At 40.0% G+C, this 20,377-nt stretch overlaps 1 protein-coding gene across 2 annotated transcripts in view; it reads left to right on the plus strand.

Moving 5' to 3' along the window:
* The window catches only part of FUT8 (fucosyltransferase 8), a 108,102-nt gene that overhangs the window by 41,250 nt on the left and 46,475 nt on the right, over positions 1-20,377 (plus strand). For both annotated transcript variants that reach the window (XM_048484399.1, XM_048484398.1), the window contains 4 exons: positions 3,417-3,532; positions 3,639-3,804; positions 11,433-11,547; positions 18,860-19,097. In XM_048484399.1, coding sequence (XP_048340356.1) covers positions 11,440-11,547; positions 18,860-19,097 — 346 coding nt within the window. In that variant the 5' untranslated portion in view covers positions 3,417-3,532; positions 3,639-3,804; positions 11,433-11,439. The remainder of the gene's footprint in view (positions 1-3,416; positions 3,533-3,638; positions 3,805-11,432; positions 11,548-18,859; positions 19,098-20,377) is intronic.

Below are 20,377 nucleotides of genomic sequence, written 5' to 3' on the forward strand. Positions count from 1 at the left end.
TCCTATTCAGTAGAGCTTCTACCTGAAATGTTGAAGAGTGACTATTAGTTATGCACAAACTCATTCCATGATATTTTATGGTTAACTCTGCCTCTTTTGAAAGACATTTTGTGACTGTGGCCAACTCATGGTGCCTGAATTCCAAATGTGCACAGTCTCAAAAAGTTTGGGCACCCCTCTCTAGAGCCGTGGTGGCGAACCTTTGGCACTCCAGATGTTATGGACTACAATGCCCATCAGCCCCTGCCAGTATGACCAACTGGCCATGCTGGCAGGGGCTGATGGGAATTGTAGTCCATAACATCTGGAGTGCCAAAGGTTCGCCACCACTGCTCTAGAGCGTCAATTTGATTTCAGTGTGTTGGCATAAAAAGTTATGAATTACCTTGAATAATAATCCTGAATGCTCTTGAACTCGTGCAAAACTGGCAGAGAGAAAAAAGTTATACAGTGGAACCTCGGTTTTAGTTGGTAATCCATCCAAAAAGAATTGATGAAAACCGAAACTGATGAAAACTGAGGCAAACTTTTCCATAGGAATCAATGTAAATTCAATTAATCCGTTCTAGGAACTCCAAAAAACATACCAAAACCAATTTTTTTGGTGAATAAACATAGTGTTTAAGGCTGAAAACAGTAACAAATAATAACACTAGGACCAGCTTCAGAGTCAGTGGACCAATGTCGCACCAGAAAACTGTCCAAAGAGGTCTGTTTCTGACACCTCTTTAAGATTTGTCTGAAATGGGAAAAGACATTGTCATTAAACAAGTTGCAGACATGGCATGCAACAGCTTTGTCCGGGTGATTTTTCTCCACAAACCCCTTCACCTTACTGCAAATCGATAAAAACCGAGACAAATTTTTCACTGAAAAAATCGATGAAAACCGAAACCGATGAAAACCGAAGGCAATGAAAACCAAGGTTCCACTGTGTTTGCTGGTTTCTTGTAGTTCTGTGCTTGAGTTGTACAGCCTATTTCTAGAACAGTGGTTCCCAACCTCTTGACAACCCATTTTCTTAAAATTATCCCCCCATATTAGCGAACCTATTATGTAATTTTTTTCGCATACTCCCAGTCTAGTGCATGCCGCTGGGGATCTGCATACCCCAGGTTGGGAACTTCTGCTTCCAATCTGATGACCAATGCTTCCTGAATTTCCTGAACTCTCGGAGAGCATCCTGTAAGCCAATTGGATCCGTTAATGTTGGAAGCAGATGATCTAAACATTCTCATGGATTGACCTCGGTATAACTAGTGCAGGTCCCATGTTGTTGTGGCAACTGTGAAGTCCTGAGTTGTCTGGCCAGAAAAAGCAACCTCAGCAAAAATATTGAAGTTCCTCAGAACAGTTCAATATTAGTCCTGAGGCAACTTCTCTTGGCATGTGCTAGAAAGCATCTTAACCTGCATCTTATAAATACAATGAAAGCTGGCTTCTGACTGCTCTGGAAATCTGCGGAAAGAGAAATAGACTATAGCTGTTTCCCTTCACACTCCCACTTAATTTAATGTTGATAAATGACTGCATACCTAGCAGTCTCCAACTGAGAACAGGTTTTAAGTCGTCCAGCCAAGTTTTAGTCAGGTAAGTAAGTTAATATACTCTGCCATGAACACATAATAAATTAAAGGGCGTATTGCTTATTTAGGCCGGCATTATACAACATGTGCAACCAAGAGTCATCTCATCCAATATGTGCAACCAAGAGTCTTCTCATCTACAGCTCTTTGGATGAGATGGAGATTGGTCAAGTGAGCACACTCCTGTCTCCGATTGCTGTGCCGGTCTACCCCAATCACCACAGTAATGCCAGTGAATCTTTCATTTAATCCTAATGGATTACCACATATTGCCTTTTGTAGTAATCCTTTCTAGTTAGTGATAAACTCTGCAAAATGGCAGTTATTGAAATAGTAGTGAAAGCAATCTTTTTGCTAATATTCAGAACTTTTTAAATTAAATAGACTAACTGTAATCTTTAGGTTTCACAATAGAGAATTGCCTCTATAAACCTCAGCTAGTAACATATGGTTATTATTTATTAGGATTTTAAGAGACATGAGCAGAAAATTGTGTCTTGGTCTTCCCAAAATATGGCTTATGGGACCTGGGGAAATGCCCAGGATATGGTGGGGGAGCTTGCATTGGTAGCATGGGATGATCAAATCATGCGCAATTGGAAGTGCCCTTCTGCTTGCATAATAGATCTTTGGATACAACCAATTATGAATTACTGGGTTGCTCAAGAACATTATGTGATGCTGGGGTACTTCCAACTTGCATTTTGACTTCATTTGAGATACTTGCTTACCATAGAACAACTTTCTTCAGTATTATAAGTCAGGGGACCTGCATAGAGATAGTGGGGCTGTATTACATGGGTAACAATTCTGGAAATATCAATTTTCATTTTTTTATGTTTTTATTTTAAAAAGACTAGAATCCATGTATCTTCTTCTGCTTTGATACCTATCTACCCTTTTCAATTCAGTGTTTTTCTTTGGACAAGTTAGTTCTGGTGGGACCTTTCACAAGAAAGCAGTGCTTCTCTTCTTCCCACCCCTGCTGCATATACACATATTTGTTGTATATGACTGACTACTAGTTATTCCATTGTTTAGTTTCTTAGTATTATCTGTACTTAAGTCTGCAGTAGTTATTTGCTTTCTGTTCTTTGTCCTTTGGATTCAGGCTTAAGACTGTAGTTCAGTGGTGGCGAACCTTTGGCACTCCAGATGTTATGGACTACAATTCCCATCAGCCCCTGCCAGCATGGTTAATTGGCCATGCTGGCAGGGGCTGATGGGAATTGTAGTCCATAATATCTGGAGTGCCAAAGGTTCGCCACCACGGCTATAGTTGTTATGTTTTCTGGGATAAATACATAGTACTGCTTAACAGTCCCTCTATGTCACATTTGAGAGGCTTTTCATCTGCACAGAGCAACACATTTGTTTTTTGCTAAAGCAAAAATCCACAGCGAAGTTCCGTAGCATTGCTTCTGCTGCAGCAGACAAAAAGTAAATTCACAGGTCTTCCACTTGAGGCAGGCTCAGTCAGAGATTTTGCTGGTGAAAGGAGATTTTCATAGCTAAATAATAACTAAAAATTTCTGAATGTATTACACTACACTGTTGTAAAAGCCTATCAGTGTGAATGCACAGATGACCACTTTTGGAAGAAAAGACACAGGTAAGTGACCTATTTAACTATACGGTGCTGAATATTTCTGAACAATTTGTAATGCTGGATACATTGGCCATTTCCCTATTGGCATTTACTTTGGAAATTGCTATACCATGTAATGACTTGCACATTATGGTGGTTTTTTGCTTATCATATATACTTTGATAAAGCAATTAATATGTTGTATACAAATTAATTTATTGCATTCTTTACTGTCCCTGTAGGATACCAGAGGGTCCTGTTGATCAGGGCCCAGCTGCAGGAAGAGTACATGCTTTAGAAGAACAACTAATAAAGGCCAAAGAACAGATAGAAAGCTATAAACGGCAGACAGGAGATGGTTGGTATATGAGTATTTTCTTGAATAGAGTGGCAACACCATTCCACAAATGTGGGTTCTGTAAACTGGAAATCTGTGTTGACGATTTTCATTTCTATTCTGTTAGTAGGCTTAGGAAAAGACCATGAAATATTGAGGAGGAGGATTGAAAATGGAGCCAAGGAGCTGTGGTTTTTTCTCCAGAGTGAACTGAAGAAATTAAAAAATCTGGAAAAAAGTGAATTCCAAAGGCATGTTGATGAGCTTTTGAGTGACTTGGGTGATCATGAAAGGTACTAATAACTGTTATACGTGAATGTCTCTTTATTTTTAAAAAATGTAAGTTGAGTAAAATAGAGTACTGAAATACTTGTCTTTTAAAACATTTTTCTGTGGCAGAGAGATAAATATATGTCACTGCTAACAGTAATTTGATACATAAATCCATAAGAAGTGATCTACACTTTGTGCCTGCATATCTTATTCTTGCACATGTGAAATGAATGGTTTTCAGGCAGAAACCTTCTGCTTTATGCAGATTTGCCCCATATAGCACAAGATCTATGCCTCCATTCTATAAATGATATTGCTTCATATTTATTTTTTTTTCAGCAGAAAGGATTGGGGAACACTCTAGTTGTATACTGACTAATTTTATTTATAAATATAGAATTAGTGTAGAGTTAATTAGTTAAAAGTTTATTTCATCATACTTGAAGTTCAAAAGGGTAGCCAAGTTTATCTTTTGTATCAAAAGAGACAGGCTGCTGGCATTTAAGATTAACAAATGTATTGCAGTGTTGCACTTACCTGTAACTGTTGTTCACTGAGTGGTCTTCTGGCCGGCCATTCATCCCTCCCTATTTTCCCTGCTGTGGTTTGTCTTGCTTCAGACCTCATGATCTCTCCATGGCAGTGAAGGGAGAACTGAGGGATGAGTGCTCTCCCCATCCTCATCACATGCTCATTTGGGCATGAAAATGCTGGTGTGAGATGGAGGGGAGGGGGGAGCATTCCGTGTTTCATGTATCATTTGTGAATCTTTCTTTCTTACTGATGAACTGAATCACTTAGACCAGTGGTGGCGAGCCTTTGGCACTCCAGATGTTATGGACTACAATTCCCATCTGCCCCTACAATTGGCCATGCTGGCAGAGGCTGATGGGAATTGTAGTCCATAACATCTGGAGTGCCAAAGGTTCGCCACCACGGACTTAGACTGTGATCTGCAAGCAAATGGCTACTCCACAACAAAAATCAAAAGAAGTATAAAACAAAGAGGAATATGTAGGACTGAGGAAAAACAGCCCCTCACAGGGAAGGTATTTCTACTGTACATTAAGGGGTTCACCAATTGAATGGGAAAACTGATGGAAAAACAAGAAACAGTCTTCAAACCCACCAGAAAAATACAACAAATTCTATGGTCAGCAAAAGGCAAAAGAGATATATTTACCTCTCCAGGAGTCTATTGCATACCATGCATCTGTTGACAAGCATATATAGGGACTACAAAACATAGCATTCTGACAAGAATTAAAGAACATGAAAGCCACTGCTGGTTAATCCAACCTGAGAAATCAGCAGTAGCTAAACATAGCTGGACATAGGGTTGTATTTGAAGGCACAGAAATCCTTGATAACTCCGACAGCTACTATATCAGCCCACACAGGGAAGCCATTGAAATCTACAAACACTGGGATAGTTTCAACAAAAGTTAAGAGAATCTGAAAATCAACAAAACCTGGCTATTAGTACTTGAAAATAACAAAATTAAAAACCAGAGATATTCAAAGACAACTACAAATAAACTCCACCCAAGCTCATGCAATTGCAGGAATACTTACAAGTGCAAACATAAATGCAAATATGATTTCAAATGTAAATGCAATTGTGAATGTAATTCCAACTGCAACTGAAAATGAACTCCATCCAGGCACATGCGAATGTGCTTCACCCTTCTGTGAGGTGGTGAAAACATATAACTCACCACACAATCGCTCCACACTGTACCAAGCATCTGAAAATGCCAGCCACAGATGCAGGCTAAGTTTTAGGAGCAAAAAGTACCAGTTCATGGTCACACGACCTGGAAAACCCCCACAGCCAACTTCTACAAAAAGCTTTGGAAAATCCTCTATGGTCGGCCTGCCTAGTACCAATAGATGACCAACAGTTACAGATGTGTGCAACACTGTTTTTTTTCCTATGAAGCTATGGTGTAGTTTCTACCCCATACCCTTCTAACCTTTTTACTCAGTCTGTGGGTAAACATGTCACAAAAGTTTGAGGGAGGTGAAAAGGTCTATGATGTCAATTAAAAAAGACAACATAAGGCATACAACTGTTGAGAAGCAATGAAAGTCCCAGAGGCAGAGCAAGGGGAAACTGCACCCGGGGCGTGCGTGCACCCTGCGCTCCTGCCACAGTGCCCCCTGCCCCGAAAAGCCCCCAGAACGCCCCCTCCATGGTCAGCCATGCCTCCGCTGCGGCTTCGCCTGGAGCGTCGCCCCCCACCCCATGGACACAACGCCACTGGAAAGCCCTGCATGCTCCCCTCATGAAGATTAGGTCTCCTCTAGGTGCAGAAATGCATCTTGGATTTAAGAGCTGTATATGTCTATAGCATGCCCACCTGGTCTTTAAAAACATTCATTTTAAAAGAGAGAATATTTCACAGGAGTTTTTTTCAGTACTCCCCCAAATTTCCAGTTTTTCCATCAATAAAAATGGAGGAAAGGGTCTCAAGGAAAAAAAACCCAGACCTCCCATTTTTATCATGTTTTTTCTGGAACATTACATCTTTAGTAATGTATATATCTTGCAAGTTATATTTTTATGGTTGATTTCTAAGTTAATTGAAGGTATATATTCTGTTTCCTGTCTCAAACTAAATTTATTTAAGAATGTAGTACTAAAGAAAGCAGATTGTGAATGCATGTATTCTTAAGAATAGCTGCTATAGTTCAAACAACTATCTTAAGTCATAAAGGCCTAATCTGAAACTGCTGTAATGCTGAAGATGATTTATATTTGCCAATTTAAGTTCTAACTGCATTAATTTGTTTGCCTGGATGTTCAATAACTGTACATTTCCGTACTCTGACAACTGGAACATATTAAATTTGCTTTTATCTAGACCTGGCATTAAACTTAATAACATCTGAATTATTTATGTCCCCATTCATATCTGTAAAACTGATACCATTGGCAAAATAATAATTTGCAGCAAGATGTTTTGTAGATGTGATTGGGTTTGGAGGCAGATTAGATTTCTGTGTTGGAAGAACCATCTGCAGTTGATATTACTAACCTTAATGTTGGATATGAAGCATAGTAATCTTAAAGGGTCTTTACTTGATAGAATTACTTTATTTCATTTCAATATAGTTTCAAGAAAGGTAGAACAATCAGAATATTAACTATAGTACAAATATTTAAATATGTAGTGCTGTGCCCATGTAGGTTCAGCTACCTATGCAACCAGAGATCATCATGAGATTAATAGAGCTCTCTGCTCATTTCTATTCTAGAGGGGAATAGAAATAGCCATACCCATTGGTGATATTTATTTGATTGATTTTTTTATCCCGGTCTCCCCCACCATACCAGGTTCAGAGCATCTTTCAATGTACAATAGAATTACAAATACAGTAAGTTATGACATATAATAAAATTCACATTTAAAAATCCTAAGGAGTTTCAACCCAACCAAGGGTGGAGTAATACAAGACAGTTCCCCAAACCCATAATTAACAAATAGCCATAGAGTCACATTAGCAAAATAGGAGGAGATCTGGAGAGGGAAGGGGGGGGAAAGAGAGAGAGAATGAGAGAGAGACCAGTCAGATGAACTCAATCTCGTTTCTGCCCTCAATTATAGGCCTGGCAAAACGTCTCCATCTTGCAGGCTCTGAGATGGGTCTCACAGGGCCCTAGTCTGATTTGACACAGCATTCTACCAGGCCAAAGCCAAGGCCGGGAAAGTCCTGACACTAGTTGAGGACAGTCAGAAACTTTTGGGGCCAAGGATCACCAGCAAGTTGTTATTGGCAGAACACAATGCTCTCTGGAGGACATATTGGAAGAGGAGGTCTTGTAGATATGCTGGTTATTGTTGACAAAGTTTGAGATAAAGGCACTACTTAATAGTAGAATAATAGTAGAACAAGTTCAGATTTTTTATTAAATTAATGAACTGGTTGAGTACAATTTCACTGTTGTGATTTAAAGAAGCATGTGTCACTTAAATAGACTCACAGATGTCTAGTAGTATCAGATATTAAGCAGATGAACTTGCTTGAGAAGAATGTTGATTTCCAACAATTAACAGTACTAATTGATTTCTATTTTAATTTTGTCTAGATCATAGGTGTCGAACTTGTGGCCCTCCAGACGTTATGGACTACAGTTCCCACCATCAAGCATCATGCTGGCAGAGGATGATGGGAACTGTAGTTCATAGCATCTGGAGGGCCACGAGTTTGACACCTGTGATCTAGATTGTGATGCTTTCTTGGCCCTTTCACATTGTGTCTATGATATTGTAATGGTGCTAGTGGTATGGTTGATCATTTCTTCTAACAGATGGAGAGGGGAGATTATCCCCTCTCACCTTACTAGATAATTTGATGGGCTTTGATAAAGTCTGTCAGTCCTGCCTGCAGTGGAGCCAGCCAGCCTGCCTGCCAGACCACTCTGCCTTGTACCACCAGAAGAACTGAGAGCAGCACCTGGTGAGCTGGAGTCTGCAGCCAGAGGGAGTTGCAGTCCTTCCCACCTGGGCCTGAGGGATCTCCGTCTGGCTGTAACAAGGGCCAGGGCCTTTACAGCGCTGGGCTGGTGGAACATGCTGCTGAGTAACATCAGGGCCCTGAATAACTGGACCCAATTCTGCAGGGCCTGTAAAACGGAGCTGTTCCGCCAAGCCTTTCCATCAAACCAGCTGGATGTTTCCCAATTACGATATCTCCCCTGAGCCTCCTGTGGGAGAAACAATATATCTCGCAATCTGGGGTTTTTAGCTGGATTGTTTTAAATGGTTTTATGATTTGTTTTTATTGATCGTTATTTATAGATTTTTAAATGATTTTTTATGTATGATTAGGCTTTATGCCATTGTAAGCCACCCTGAGCCCTTTGTGCGTAGGGCAGGGTATACATATTAAATAAATAAATAAATAAAAGTATGCTGTGAGGTAATGATAACATAACTGCAGACCTTTACAAGGGTTCATGAGACTTCTGTTGAGTGATGATATTTTGTCCCGGTAATTCTTTACTGTCAGTGAAAAATCCTTCTAGAGTTCCATTTTGTTGTTCTTCCTTAAAATTGCTGTGCATGTCACTGATGCAAGGGGTCTGGATGGATTTTCTGGTTCTTTGAAGTTAAGCATCATTAATGTGCTGATGTGCAGTTGTCTTGTTCAATATTCCCTAAGCAACTGAGCTCTGCAGTGAATCTGGGAATGGAGTTTGCCCTGTGTATGATTAGCTCACACCCATTTTTGAATCCATTATGAGGGTTTGTTTCTGACTCTAATGAAGCAGGCACTTGCCAAGCTTTCCACTTGCCAACAATTGCCTAGGTATTATGGTCCAAACATTGATTTAAACAATCCACTTATTAAGAGCAGGAATCTACATCATTAGTAGAGATCTTTTCTTGTCCTTCCAGTTCGTTCTTGGCCACTTATGTCAAAACTGATGAAGTCTTAAAGTAACATAAGAAATAAATGTCTGGTTTATGGTTGACTGCTAGTTGCTAACAGCCTCACTCTACTTTTCTTTCTCTGTGCATGGGATAGCACGGACTCATTCCTGAGTAATGAATGGATTAAGGCACTGTCTGAAACCACTCAAAGGAAAAAGGCAAATTTCCAAACAAAATCATATGTTAAATGCCCATTAACTGGTTCAGTTTTAGGTACTCCCTAGTTCAAATTTTAAGTCCTATCATCCTAAAATATGGTGATTATTTGAGCATAATTGTGGACCAGCCTCTCCAACTGTCACACAGATTTAGGGCTTCTATGAAGAAAATGGACTATTCCAGCAACAAAAAATAATATATGTGAGAGTGGAATTTCATATATGCAAGTTTCATGCTGGATGTGGATGTAGACCCTGGATTTTACTGTAAATATCTGCCCAAATGGAATTTTTTTACGTCTGGCATTTCTTAAGACAACAGGCATAGTTTGTAGTGGTCATTTCTTGTCCTATATCATCAACCTCAAGTTTACTGTGAGTGATATACAACTTCTCCCAGAGTTCATTCCAGTGGCAATTTGGAGGAAATAGCCAAATGCAACAGTTTTTATCATGTTGCTCTAGCTTTTTGTTATTTTTTTTAATGAAGGAGGGCAATATATGGGAAAGTTGGGGCTTTCTAAATTGAAGGTTTAATAGATATTGATCCATGTCTTTAAAATTCTTGCCAGCTTAATAAAATCCTGCTCAGTAGTTATTCTGAGAGAAATTAAAAGCTCTTTCACTAACAGCTAACACTGTTGCTTCTTGATCAACATGCCCTTTTTGCTTGGATCTTTACTAAGCAAACTAATTTTTTCCCCAAACACTGGAGAGGAGGAAGCTATTTACTGCAATTATGTTTTTGATTTCTCAATATTTGTTGGTCATGACTTGCATTGTTTGCTTTCAGTAGAGGCTAAGGGTAATCTGTCAGGAATTTTATCAGGAGAATGGTATTTGTGGCTGAGGGTTGAAATGATCCTCTTCCTCTCTTATGTGTGTTCTGTTTTAATTGACTGTTTAGTGCTAAGCTTAGTTTGACATAATGTCTGTGCTGAAAAATTACAGCTACCACTTTTTCTGTAAGGCCCAAACCAGAATCAGAAACCCATTTTGTACCATCAGTTTTCATTCTAACAATTGCTTTTTGATTGGCAAAATGTAGGTAGCACTAAACAAGAAATAGAAATAGAAACTATATGAATTCATGAGGCTCTGTGGGAGAAATGCGCCCTGTGGCTTATTTCTGAGGTATGTCTATATAGGGGTAATGTGCCACAGCAGTAAAATTAAAATAAAAAACCCCAGCACATTAATATGTTGTCACCAAGGGAAAACGTGGAAGATCTCTGCCTATGACAGATTCTTGGAGGATGGCCGTGTGACAAATAGGTTAGGCTTTCGCCAATGGAAGAGGCAGAATGTTAGTGAGAGACCACTGGGAAGGGCAGTTAGGAGAGTAGTTAAGCAGTGCAATAGTGGAGAGTATTCTGGCTGAATGAAACTGTGGTGAGCAGCAGTTAAAGGCCAACTGGAAAGAAAAGTCCATTTGTAATCAAAAATCCCATGTTCTGGAATAGGGTAAGAGTTCAAAAGTTCAGTGGAAAAAATACTTTGTAACATCTACCTTGTTTTTCTTCAGTGTTATGTTCAAACCATAAATAAAAGTTCATTTCTTGTTTGTTTAACCCTGAGGGCTGTTGTCTCTGGGCAAGAAACCCACAAACTAAGATCTTTACTTACATATATATAGGGATAACTGGAACTTGTGATTGAGCCTCCAACTCCAGTAACTCTAAAATGTTTGAGTGAGGGCGTTATTAAAGGGGTGATGGTGGGCTATGCTATTTACTAAGCGAGAGGACCTGAGATTTGAAATGGTTGCGAATCTCTATAGATTTTTAAAAGAAGGTATGAAGGGTAGTAACATGAGATGGCCTGACCTACTTGTAACCCTGAACCTGTGGAAGAGAAGTTGTGGAGGATGGTAGGCACTCTTTGTGAGTGAGAAAGGTGCATCAGATGTCTGTCTGTTGATAGTTTAAGATGTCTATCCTTTGAAATACATACTTTGCATTGCAGTAAAACACTTTGTCTTTCTTTTGTTGTTGATCATTCTTATTGAGTTAGCCACAAGGATTGCTTGTCTCATTTTTTTTTAAACAGGTCAGTAATGACAGATCTGTACTACCTCAGTCAAACAGACGGAGCAGGTGATTGGCGAGAAAAGGAAGCCAAAGATTTGACAGAGCTGGTACAGAGGAGAATAACATACCTTCAGGTAAGAATTCTGAAGAAAGAGTACTTAAATAGAAAGAAATTAAAATTATATTTACTGAATAAACGCTAGCTAATATAGGTAAAATGTGTTAAAAAACAAGTCAGCTTCAATAAAATAGACATTTATGAAATATAAAGTAGTTTTACACAGTATAATGAAGATTATTCATATAATGTATGGCAGGCTATTTGGCATTATCACTTCAATTTTCTACATAAAGTGCTGTCCTGTTTACCTTTTAAAAATCATTCTATCACTAAATCAGACCTAGGAGAATCTTTTCACAGTCCAAATCTTTGTTTACTTAAAAAAACTGCAGTGGTTGTTTGCTTGTTAGCTTGGTTGACTTGTGTTAGTGAATTCTCACACTTTTAGGATATCTTTGTGGACATTCTTTGGGATTGAGTGCATATGCACAACATGGCCAGTTTCCATTGTCCACAAGCTCATAGGTTTTCAACCCTTGCAATGTCTTTCCATGTGTCTTCATGGCTAAAAGAAATACCAGCAGGACTGATGCAGACTTTACCATCCATGTTATCTGATTCTTAAGTTCCCTAGAGAAAGAACCAGCTACCATGACATGGCTGTAGGGACACTTCATTTCTTCCTACATGCAAATCAAGGTCACATCTCCTATGTAGGCATTGATAAGACTCATAGGTGCTTGGCTTCGACTTTTCAATCATGCTCTGAGAACATGTTCTAATAGTTCTGACATAAATTTATTTTTCTCCATGTTAGAAACAACTGTGTGTGTTCTGTTATAATCCAGACCCTGATCCAGCTCCTCATCCTTTCCATCATATCTCTTTGTTCCCTGCCCTATTCTCATTTCTCAACTTGCATATTTCTGCCTCATGACCTTTGTTCCTACAGGACTGTCACCTCAACTATCCAAATAGTTCTTAAACATTTCTATCCTTTCCCATCTTCTGCCTGAAACCTGTGAGATACTGCTTCTTTCTCCAGATTTTTTCCTTAAAATCCACCTTTCCAGCACCTTATTTTTCATCCTCTACTGAAACAAAGCCTAAGTAAGTGTAACTGATCTACATTCTTGTTTATCTTCACATCATCTTCCTCCATTTGAAATCTAGAACAGGGACCTGTTGTCTTGTTGATCTCTAGAATGCTATGTACATTAATGATGCTGTGTAATAATGTAGGAAGGGGAATGCATATGTCTGTGTTTGCCTTGAATGTGCAATAACAAATCAGATAAATAAAGTGTCTTCCCAGTGCAGAAGGAAATACTTGCACACAGTCCTCCATGTACTATATCTGAAGTGGAAGCAATATCAGAAATAATGCAAGAAGCAGCCCTTAATTCTTGTAGATTTCCTGAGGCACTGAACAGATCACCCTGTTATCCTCCATATCTTCAGGATCACTGTTTAGTTTGAGGTAATCCTAAAATTAGGTTGTGAGGTGAAAGTTATTTTAAGAACTTAAAACTTGTAAATAGCAAAATAGCTTGCAAAACAGAATAAGAAAATGACAGATGGAAAAAATGTTTGAAAACTGATTTTTTGAAAATATAGAATTGGTATAGATGTACAAGCACTTTACTTGAGCAGTGTATCACCATCCGAGTCAATTGAAGTGTAAATTGTTTGCCTTGGGCAAATATGTGGACAAATAATGATTTGCGTGTATTTTAACTGGGACTCTGCTTTATCATATTATTTTAGGGAAAGAATTTCCAGAAGCAGCAATGTCCTTTTTCTTTTTTGTTTTGCCTTATGAAAGAACAAGAGTGGTAGTGTCATATAGTGATTACAGTTGGATTAGGACAGGGGTAGGGAACCTGCGGCTCTCCAGATGTTCAGGAACTACAATTCCCATCAGCCTCTGTCAGCATGGCCAATTGGCCATGCTGGCAGGGGCTGATGGGAATTGTAGTTCCTGAACATCTGGAGAGCCGCAGGTTCCCTACCCCTGGATTATGATCTAGGAAATACAGCTTCATGTCCCTTCTCTACAATTGAAGCTTGTTGAGTGACTGTGAACCAGTCATACTCTCATTCTAACCTGCCCCACAGTGTTGTTGTGTTAATAAAATGGAGGGATAGAGAATAGGTTTCTGTTAGGGAGAAAGGTAGGGTCCAGGTGATCGGGCAAGGGATGGGGCTGAGAAGGTGGAAAAACTCAGCTTAAATGGCAGTCTTTTAGGCAAAAGTATCTCATGTCCATTCAGCAAAGACTGTGATTGACTGCATGATTAGCTGGAGTCCTGAGCTGTACAGGTGCTTGTGAGGTGGGTGGCTGAGAAACTTGATTTTTTTCACTTTCATAAGCCTTGATGAATATGCCAGAGTTTGTACAGACATGTCCAGTTTCAGAGAGGCCTAGAATCCCAATTCTAAGTCCTGCTTCAACCACAACACACGCCTGCCCATTTTTACACTGGAAGGCAAGTTACTTCAGTTCATGGCCAGTAGGAATGTCACTGGTGTATCTCCAGGTACACTGACATATCTTTGAGATATCCTTTGGAGATGGGGCATAGAAAAGGACATTAAGAGACCCAACAAGTGCTGAAACTGCTACTTGTGGTAGATTGATTTGTGTTGTATCTGTCTTGGTCAGTAATATTCTATATGCGTCTGCCTTTGTCAACTTTCTTCAAAGAGTCCCTGATTATCCATAGATTGTAGTGAAATGTATTTTTAATGTTCTTATAGCTATTTTATGATGATCTGCTGTTCATTTGCCAACTCCCTATAAAATTTGAAGAAAGCCATTGATAATTTTTTTTCATAAGTTTGGGGCTATTCAGTTTTGTCACTGAATCTGCTGTTCAATGAGGTGACTTTTTTCAGCATATGTCTTATGCTGATATCAGTGTATCTAAGGAGGGACTCTTTGAAGTAGTGTCTTCAGCAACAGTCAGCCAGCCTGATCAATATACTGGTATAAGCATAAGCAAGCACCCTCATGATATTTAAGAGGAAGGGAAATTGTATACCTCTACTTCTCCCACTTCTTGTCACTTGCCCATTGCTATCATCCCCTCTTTTTATCTACATAACCCTCCTGTGGATCAGACCCCCAATCGGCTGGGGAGCAGCAGAGGAGAGTCTTGAACCAGAAAGTACTTCCTGCATGCTTTCTTCTACTCAGATATAGAATGGTCTTGCATCCTGGCCATGAAATTGGTTTAATAACTGAGAAGCCGCTAGATTGAGCAGAAGAAGAACAAACACATCTGTGAGTAAAAGCTGAGTAATAGTTCTGTGGCACTAAGAACTATATTTAGCTAGCTCATTAGTAGTATTCGAGGAGTGTGTCTATTAACTTCTATTGTATGTTCTTATTGTTTCACCCAGGGACTCTGGTGATGGGGGGAGAATAAATTCATGAAAATAAATAAATGTTTATTTCAATATGAAATCTTTACACAAACACTGTAAAATTTGCAATTATTTTATAAGCATGGTTATATATTTCTGATGTGAGATTACTGGAAGCTCCCAAAGCTAAAGTCTGGCATCTGGGGCTAATAGTATTATTTGGTAACTTGGAGCAATGCATTTATCTAAAGCTGTGTTAATTTTGTCAAGTAATAAACCAATCAAACTCTGTTTTTGCAAAAAAAATCAAAATATTGTTCAAAGTATCCAGCCCTGTCAGTAACCTTCAGTAGTCAGTCCCATGAACATTTTATTTTATTTTATTTTCTTCATTTATAGCCCACCTTCCTTGCTGAGACTCGAGGCAGATTACAAAATAGGAAAAAAATTCAGTCAACTTAAGATATTGAATGAACAATGTATCAGGACTAGAATTACAGACTTGGAAACAGTACAGATAAGCAAAAAAGAAAAACCCATTTAAGGTATGAGATAACACAGTATGGAAAGTGGTTTATAAATGTAGAAGACAAAGCTTTAAAGTCAATTAACTGCAACCTTTATAAAAGCAGTCCCCTAAGTTCAAACTTCCTTTGTAAACTTTCCTTCCTGAACATTTCTGTTTTGTACTCTGCAAAATGATAGAAGTTTTTAGGCAATCTGTTCCACAGTGTGCAAGCCACCACAGATAATGTGTGCAAATGGGTGGTTGCTGGTCCTATTAATCTAATTCCCATGCAAGGCAGGAGAGGTGGCACCCACCCACCTAAGGAAAGGAAAGTGGTAACTGGCCAATTAGTTAGGCAAACTGTCTCTTCCTCCCTCCTTTTGGGGAAGTGGGCAGAGCAGTCAGACTGCCTCTTCATTTCTCCCTCCTTCCTTTGGGGTGTGTGTGTGTGTGTGGCCAGGGGTCTGGGGGAGAAGCCCAGGAATAAAAGAAGTCATGGTATGGGGAAAGGTGAAAGAGAGGGAAATGAGGTACCCCTTGCAAGTCCTTGCCAGTTGCCCACAGTTCAACTAGGCCTAGCCTGGTGACCAGCACCACACAACTGGGCTGGCCAGAAGCTGCCCGGGGGTAAGGAAGGAGGGAAAACTGAAGACTTCAGATAGAGATAGGTTGGCTGTGGATGGGAAGGAGATAAGAAGGCAGGAAAAGTGGAGAGGCTATGGGGGATTTCAGCGACGGAAAAGAAGAAATAATGAGGAGGGGAAATGAGATGCCCCTGCAAATCTTTCTGGGTTTCTGCTTGCATGTTGTCCAAGAGGTATCAGTTTTTACAAACCAACACAAATCAGACTACAAGTAATTCTGTTTCTCAGTTCAGTCTTTGTACTGAAGAAAAAATCCTGGTACAAAAAATAGATGACTGAGATAAAAAGTGCAGAAAATGAGCATACAGAATTATGAGTTTTTCTATGATTTTTCAAAGGGTCTTTGTTTCCACTCTCTGTGACCTTTTTCTCTTTTCCTTGTGTTTTTGCCTCAGCCAGCAAGGTATTACTGTCCATGTCTCTGAAGCTTCTGCCACAAGCCTACTGGTGATGTTTCTAATTTCTGGACAAAATGGGGGACCTAATGGGGTGGTTTGGCCTCCCCATGCATACACCAAGCCTCTTCATAGATACTGCTTTAGCCATTTTTTTAGCTGGTATGGCCCAGTATACCACTTTCATCTCTGCATTTTTATCATAATCTTCCTTAGAGGCATGCACAGAGTTATTCTACTTTTATTACACCAACTGTTTGTGATTGGTTAGGTTGAGAGACCTAACTGAAAGCCTCAGTCAGACTTTGAGTGTACCATAAATGCAAGGTTAAAGTAGGAACTTAGTGGCTGAGTGGAGATTTTGAACAAAGGTCTCTCTGGGAAAGTCCAACACTGTCTATTATGAATTTTCATAAAATACTGTACTGTAGATTTCGATGATAAGATGTGATAAGCAGTTTAATGCTTATAGTCCAATTGTTTTATCTTGAAGTGTATTTTAGAACCTCATCAATTGAACATGTTGCTTTTAATGTATTTTTATTATGTTTGTCTTGCAAAATTTCTTAACTTGTCATTCCTACACTTATTTTATTTGTACTTTTAAATAGGAAAATGGTATAAGTCGGGGCTCAATATGCTTGGTAATTCGGTAAACCTGAATAATCGAAAAACCAGAAAAACTCTTTATGGGTTTTTGGGTGGAGTTAGTTTTCCAATACAACAACCCAAACTATTTGGAGCTGATAAAGCTATACATGATTTGGCTTTGCTGACTTTTGGAGTGGGGGAAGAGAGATCTGAGCCGCATGCATGATCCTCCAGCTGCTATTCAAGCCCTTTAAGGCTTGGGCAGAGCAGGCGGAGGGAGAGCAGGAGGGATCCTGCATATGGGGCTCAGCAGCCTGTATACAGGATCACCCCCCCCCCCACTCTGCTAACCAAGACCTTTGGTGCTTGAATAGTAGAGCCAGAGGGACAGTGGGTGCAATCCTGGTTGTGGTGCCCCTTCAGAGCTTGGAGAGTAGAGGCAGGGGAGAGCAGGCGTGATCATGCATGTAGGTCGAGCAGTCCTGCTTGCAGGATCCTCCTCTCTGCTATTCAAGTCCATTGGGGCTTAGATGATAGAGGTTTAGGGAGAGTGGGTGCCATGCTGCATGTGGGGCTGAGAAGCCCTACATGTAGGATCCTTTCCCCTACCTCTGCTATCCAAGCCATTCGTGACTCGGTCAATTGAGATAGGGAGAGAAATGACCTTGTTCCTGCATATAAGGCTGAGCAGCCCCACATACAAGATTGCCCACACCTTCTGCTGTCCAAACTGTTCTGGGTTTGGACAGGAGAGGTGGGGGAGAGCAGGTCAGATCGCTCTTTGGAGTTATTAAAAGGTCTTGATATGACTTCCCCATAAAAAGCATCCATATTGCATATCCCCAAAGAGCAATTATAAATGAAATCTTACACTGATGAAGAAGAATGAAAGTGCAGATAAACGTGTGTTGTGTTTTGTATACCCATTGATTTCATTCATAAAATCGCATATGCCACGCTGTATGGCAGGACTAAATAGAAGTGATTTATCAATGGAAGGCTGATACGAGCATCTAACAGCGATCATCCTTGATCCATGGGACTGTGCAATAATGGATGGACCGCTCAGACAGTACTGTATTTCGGGCAAGGACTGATTCTGCCTGTAGGAAACAAAAAAATGATATATCATAACTATTTGTTTATAACTATATATATGCTGATAATATTGTATAGAGAATCACAGTATTGTATAATATCGTGTTGATGAACTTTATAGTCAAATAAGTATTATTTCACTGAATAGAAAATACTTAGTTACACCATGTGATAATTGGTCTTATTGGGTGTGCAACGGGCTTTCATTCATTTTGACATATTGTCGTTGTGCACGGGTTCGTATTGGCTGGTACAAGAAGTAACAGTTTGCTTTGTTTTATAGATGAACTGTGGATTTATTTATTTTGTTATAGTTGCATTCCACTTGCATAGTATTCCCAAGAGCTCTCCCATCCATATATACTACTATATCTTAATTTCAAAATGGCCATTTTATCATGGCCCCTTCAAACATATACTGGCTGGGAGGGGGAAACATATACTGGAGGCTGGGAGGGGTTAGCAATGCAAGCTAACAATTTTGGAATTTAGCCAGCTGAAATAAAGAATATTCCAACACAGTCAAATCAGCGATGGTGGGATATTTCTGACTAAACATTCTGACATTCAGAATTAAAATAGTAATTTTTAAATGTTATTTTTTTCACATCAGGTTAATGAAAAAATGTACACCAGTTCTTAGTCTTTACTGCCTAGTTTTGCTGAGCTGAAGTTTGCTCCCTCTTTTCATATGTATCATAAAAATTGATGACACTACATATTTTTCATCTTGAACAATACTTATGTCTGTTTTCTTCATGTCTATTTTATTGTTCTTAGAACCCCAAGGATTGCAGCAAAGCCAAGAAACTAATCTGCAATATCAACAAAGGTTGTGGTTATGGTTGTCAACTTCATCATGTAGTCTACTGTTTCATGATTGCGTATGGTACTCAAAGGACGTTAATTTTGGAGTCTCAAAATTGGCGCTATGCTACTGGAGGTTGGGAGACAGTTTTTAGACCAGTGAGTGAGACATGCACTGACAGATCAGGAAGTTCTACTGGGCACTGGTCAGGTAAGTCTCAATAAATCATGTAGACTTTTTGTCAGTATATTACAGTAAGCATGTTAAAAAGAAAACATTAATTAAGGAAAGTTTCACTTACCAAGTAAAGTTTCACTTACCAAGAATACAGAGCTTCTTCATATATATAAAGTATATTAAAATCAGACATGCTTATACATATATCATTATAATCAATAAAATGGTAAAATTAAAATAATATAATTTAATAAAATGCTGTTGGTGTTTTATGCTGGGAAAAAATATTTTAAGCCTATGATAAATAGCCTGTAGAATCAGACATGTAGTTTAGCACTTTAATGACCTATCAAATGCTTGGTGTCAGGGCCACGACCCTGCCAGTAGTCTCTGTCTCCCAGTAAGTTTCTGTTTCCCCAGTTATCCCCGTTCCCGCCTCTGGGAAGGACCGCCCACTCCTGCCTGTATATATACTGGAACTGAGGGCAAGAACCCTCAGTTCCAGCACCCTGTATCATAGGGCAACACAATTCAATAAAGTTCGTTCCTTTGTTTCCAAGTCGACTTTGTCTGAGTGTGTCCAGCCTTACATTGTGCTGGAATGTAACGGGGAGGCAACCTGGATTGTTGCAACCACTCCCCAGCCCCGACACTCCGTGGCAGCACATCTCCATGGACTTTATCACGGACCTGCCGGCCAGCGGGGGGAAAACGGCTGTTTGGGTAGTAGTGGTCCTCTTCTCCAAACAGGTCCACTATATTCCTTGCAAGGGACCCCCATCGGCTCCACAGCTGGCACGCATGTTCCTCACCCACATCTACCGTCTACACGGGGCCCCCGCAAGATCCTATTGGACCGCGGGCCGCAGTTTGTCTCCCGTTTCTGGCAGGAGTTCATGAAGCTGCTGTGGGTAGAACTGGGGCTCTCGTCTGCATACCACGCGGCAACCGACGGCCAGACCGAACGTGTTAATGGCATCCTGGAGCAATATCTCCGCTGTTATGTGAACAGGCACAACGACGACTGGGCGCCCCTCCTCCCCTTCGCGGAATATGCCTATAACAACACGGTTCACTCCAGCACAGGACAAAGCCCCTTCAAAATCGTAAATAGGCACAACAATGCGCCTTTCCCCCTGGAGGGGGAGCCCACGGCCGGACCGCTGGACCTACAGGAATGGGTTGTTTCCCTATGCAACACTTGGACCGCAGCATTGGAGTCCTTAACCAAGGCGAAGGCGGACTACAAATGCTTCGCAGAACGCAAACGCCACCCCGTGGACTATAAGGTGGGCGACTGTGCATACCTATCC

Source organism: Sphaerodactylus townsendi, linkage group LG02 (assembly GCF_021028975.2).
Source record: "Sphaerodactylus townsendi isolate TG3544 linkage group LG02, MPM_Stown_v2.3, whole genome shotgun sequence".
NCBI classification, from domain to species: domain Eukaryota; kingdom Metazoa; phylum Chordata; class Lepidosauria; order Squamata; family Sphaerodactylidae; genus Sphaerodactylus; species Sphaerodactylus townsendi.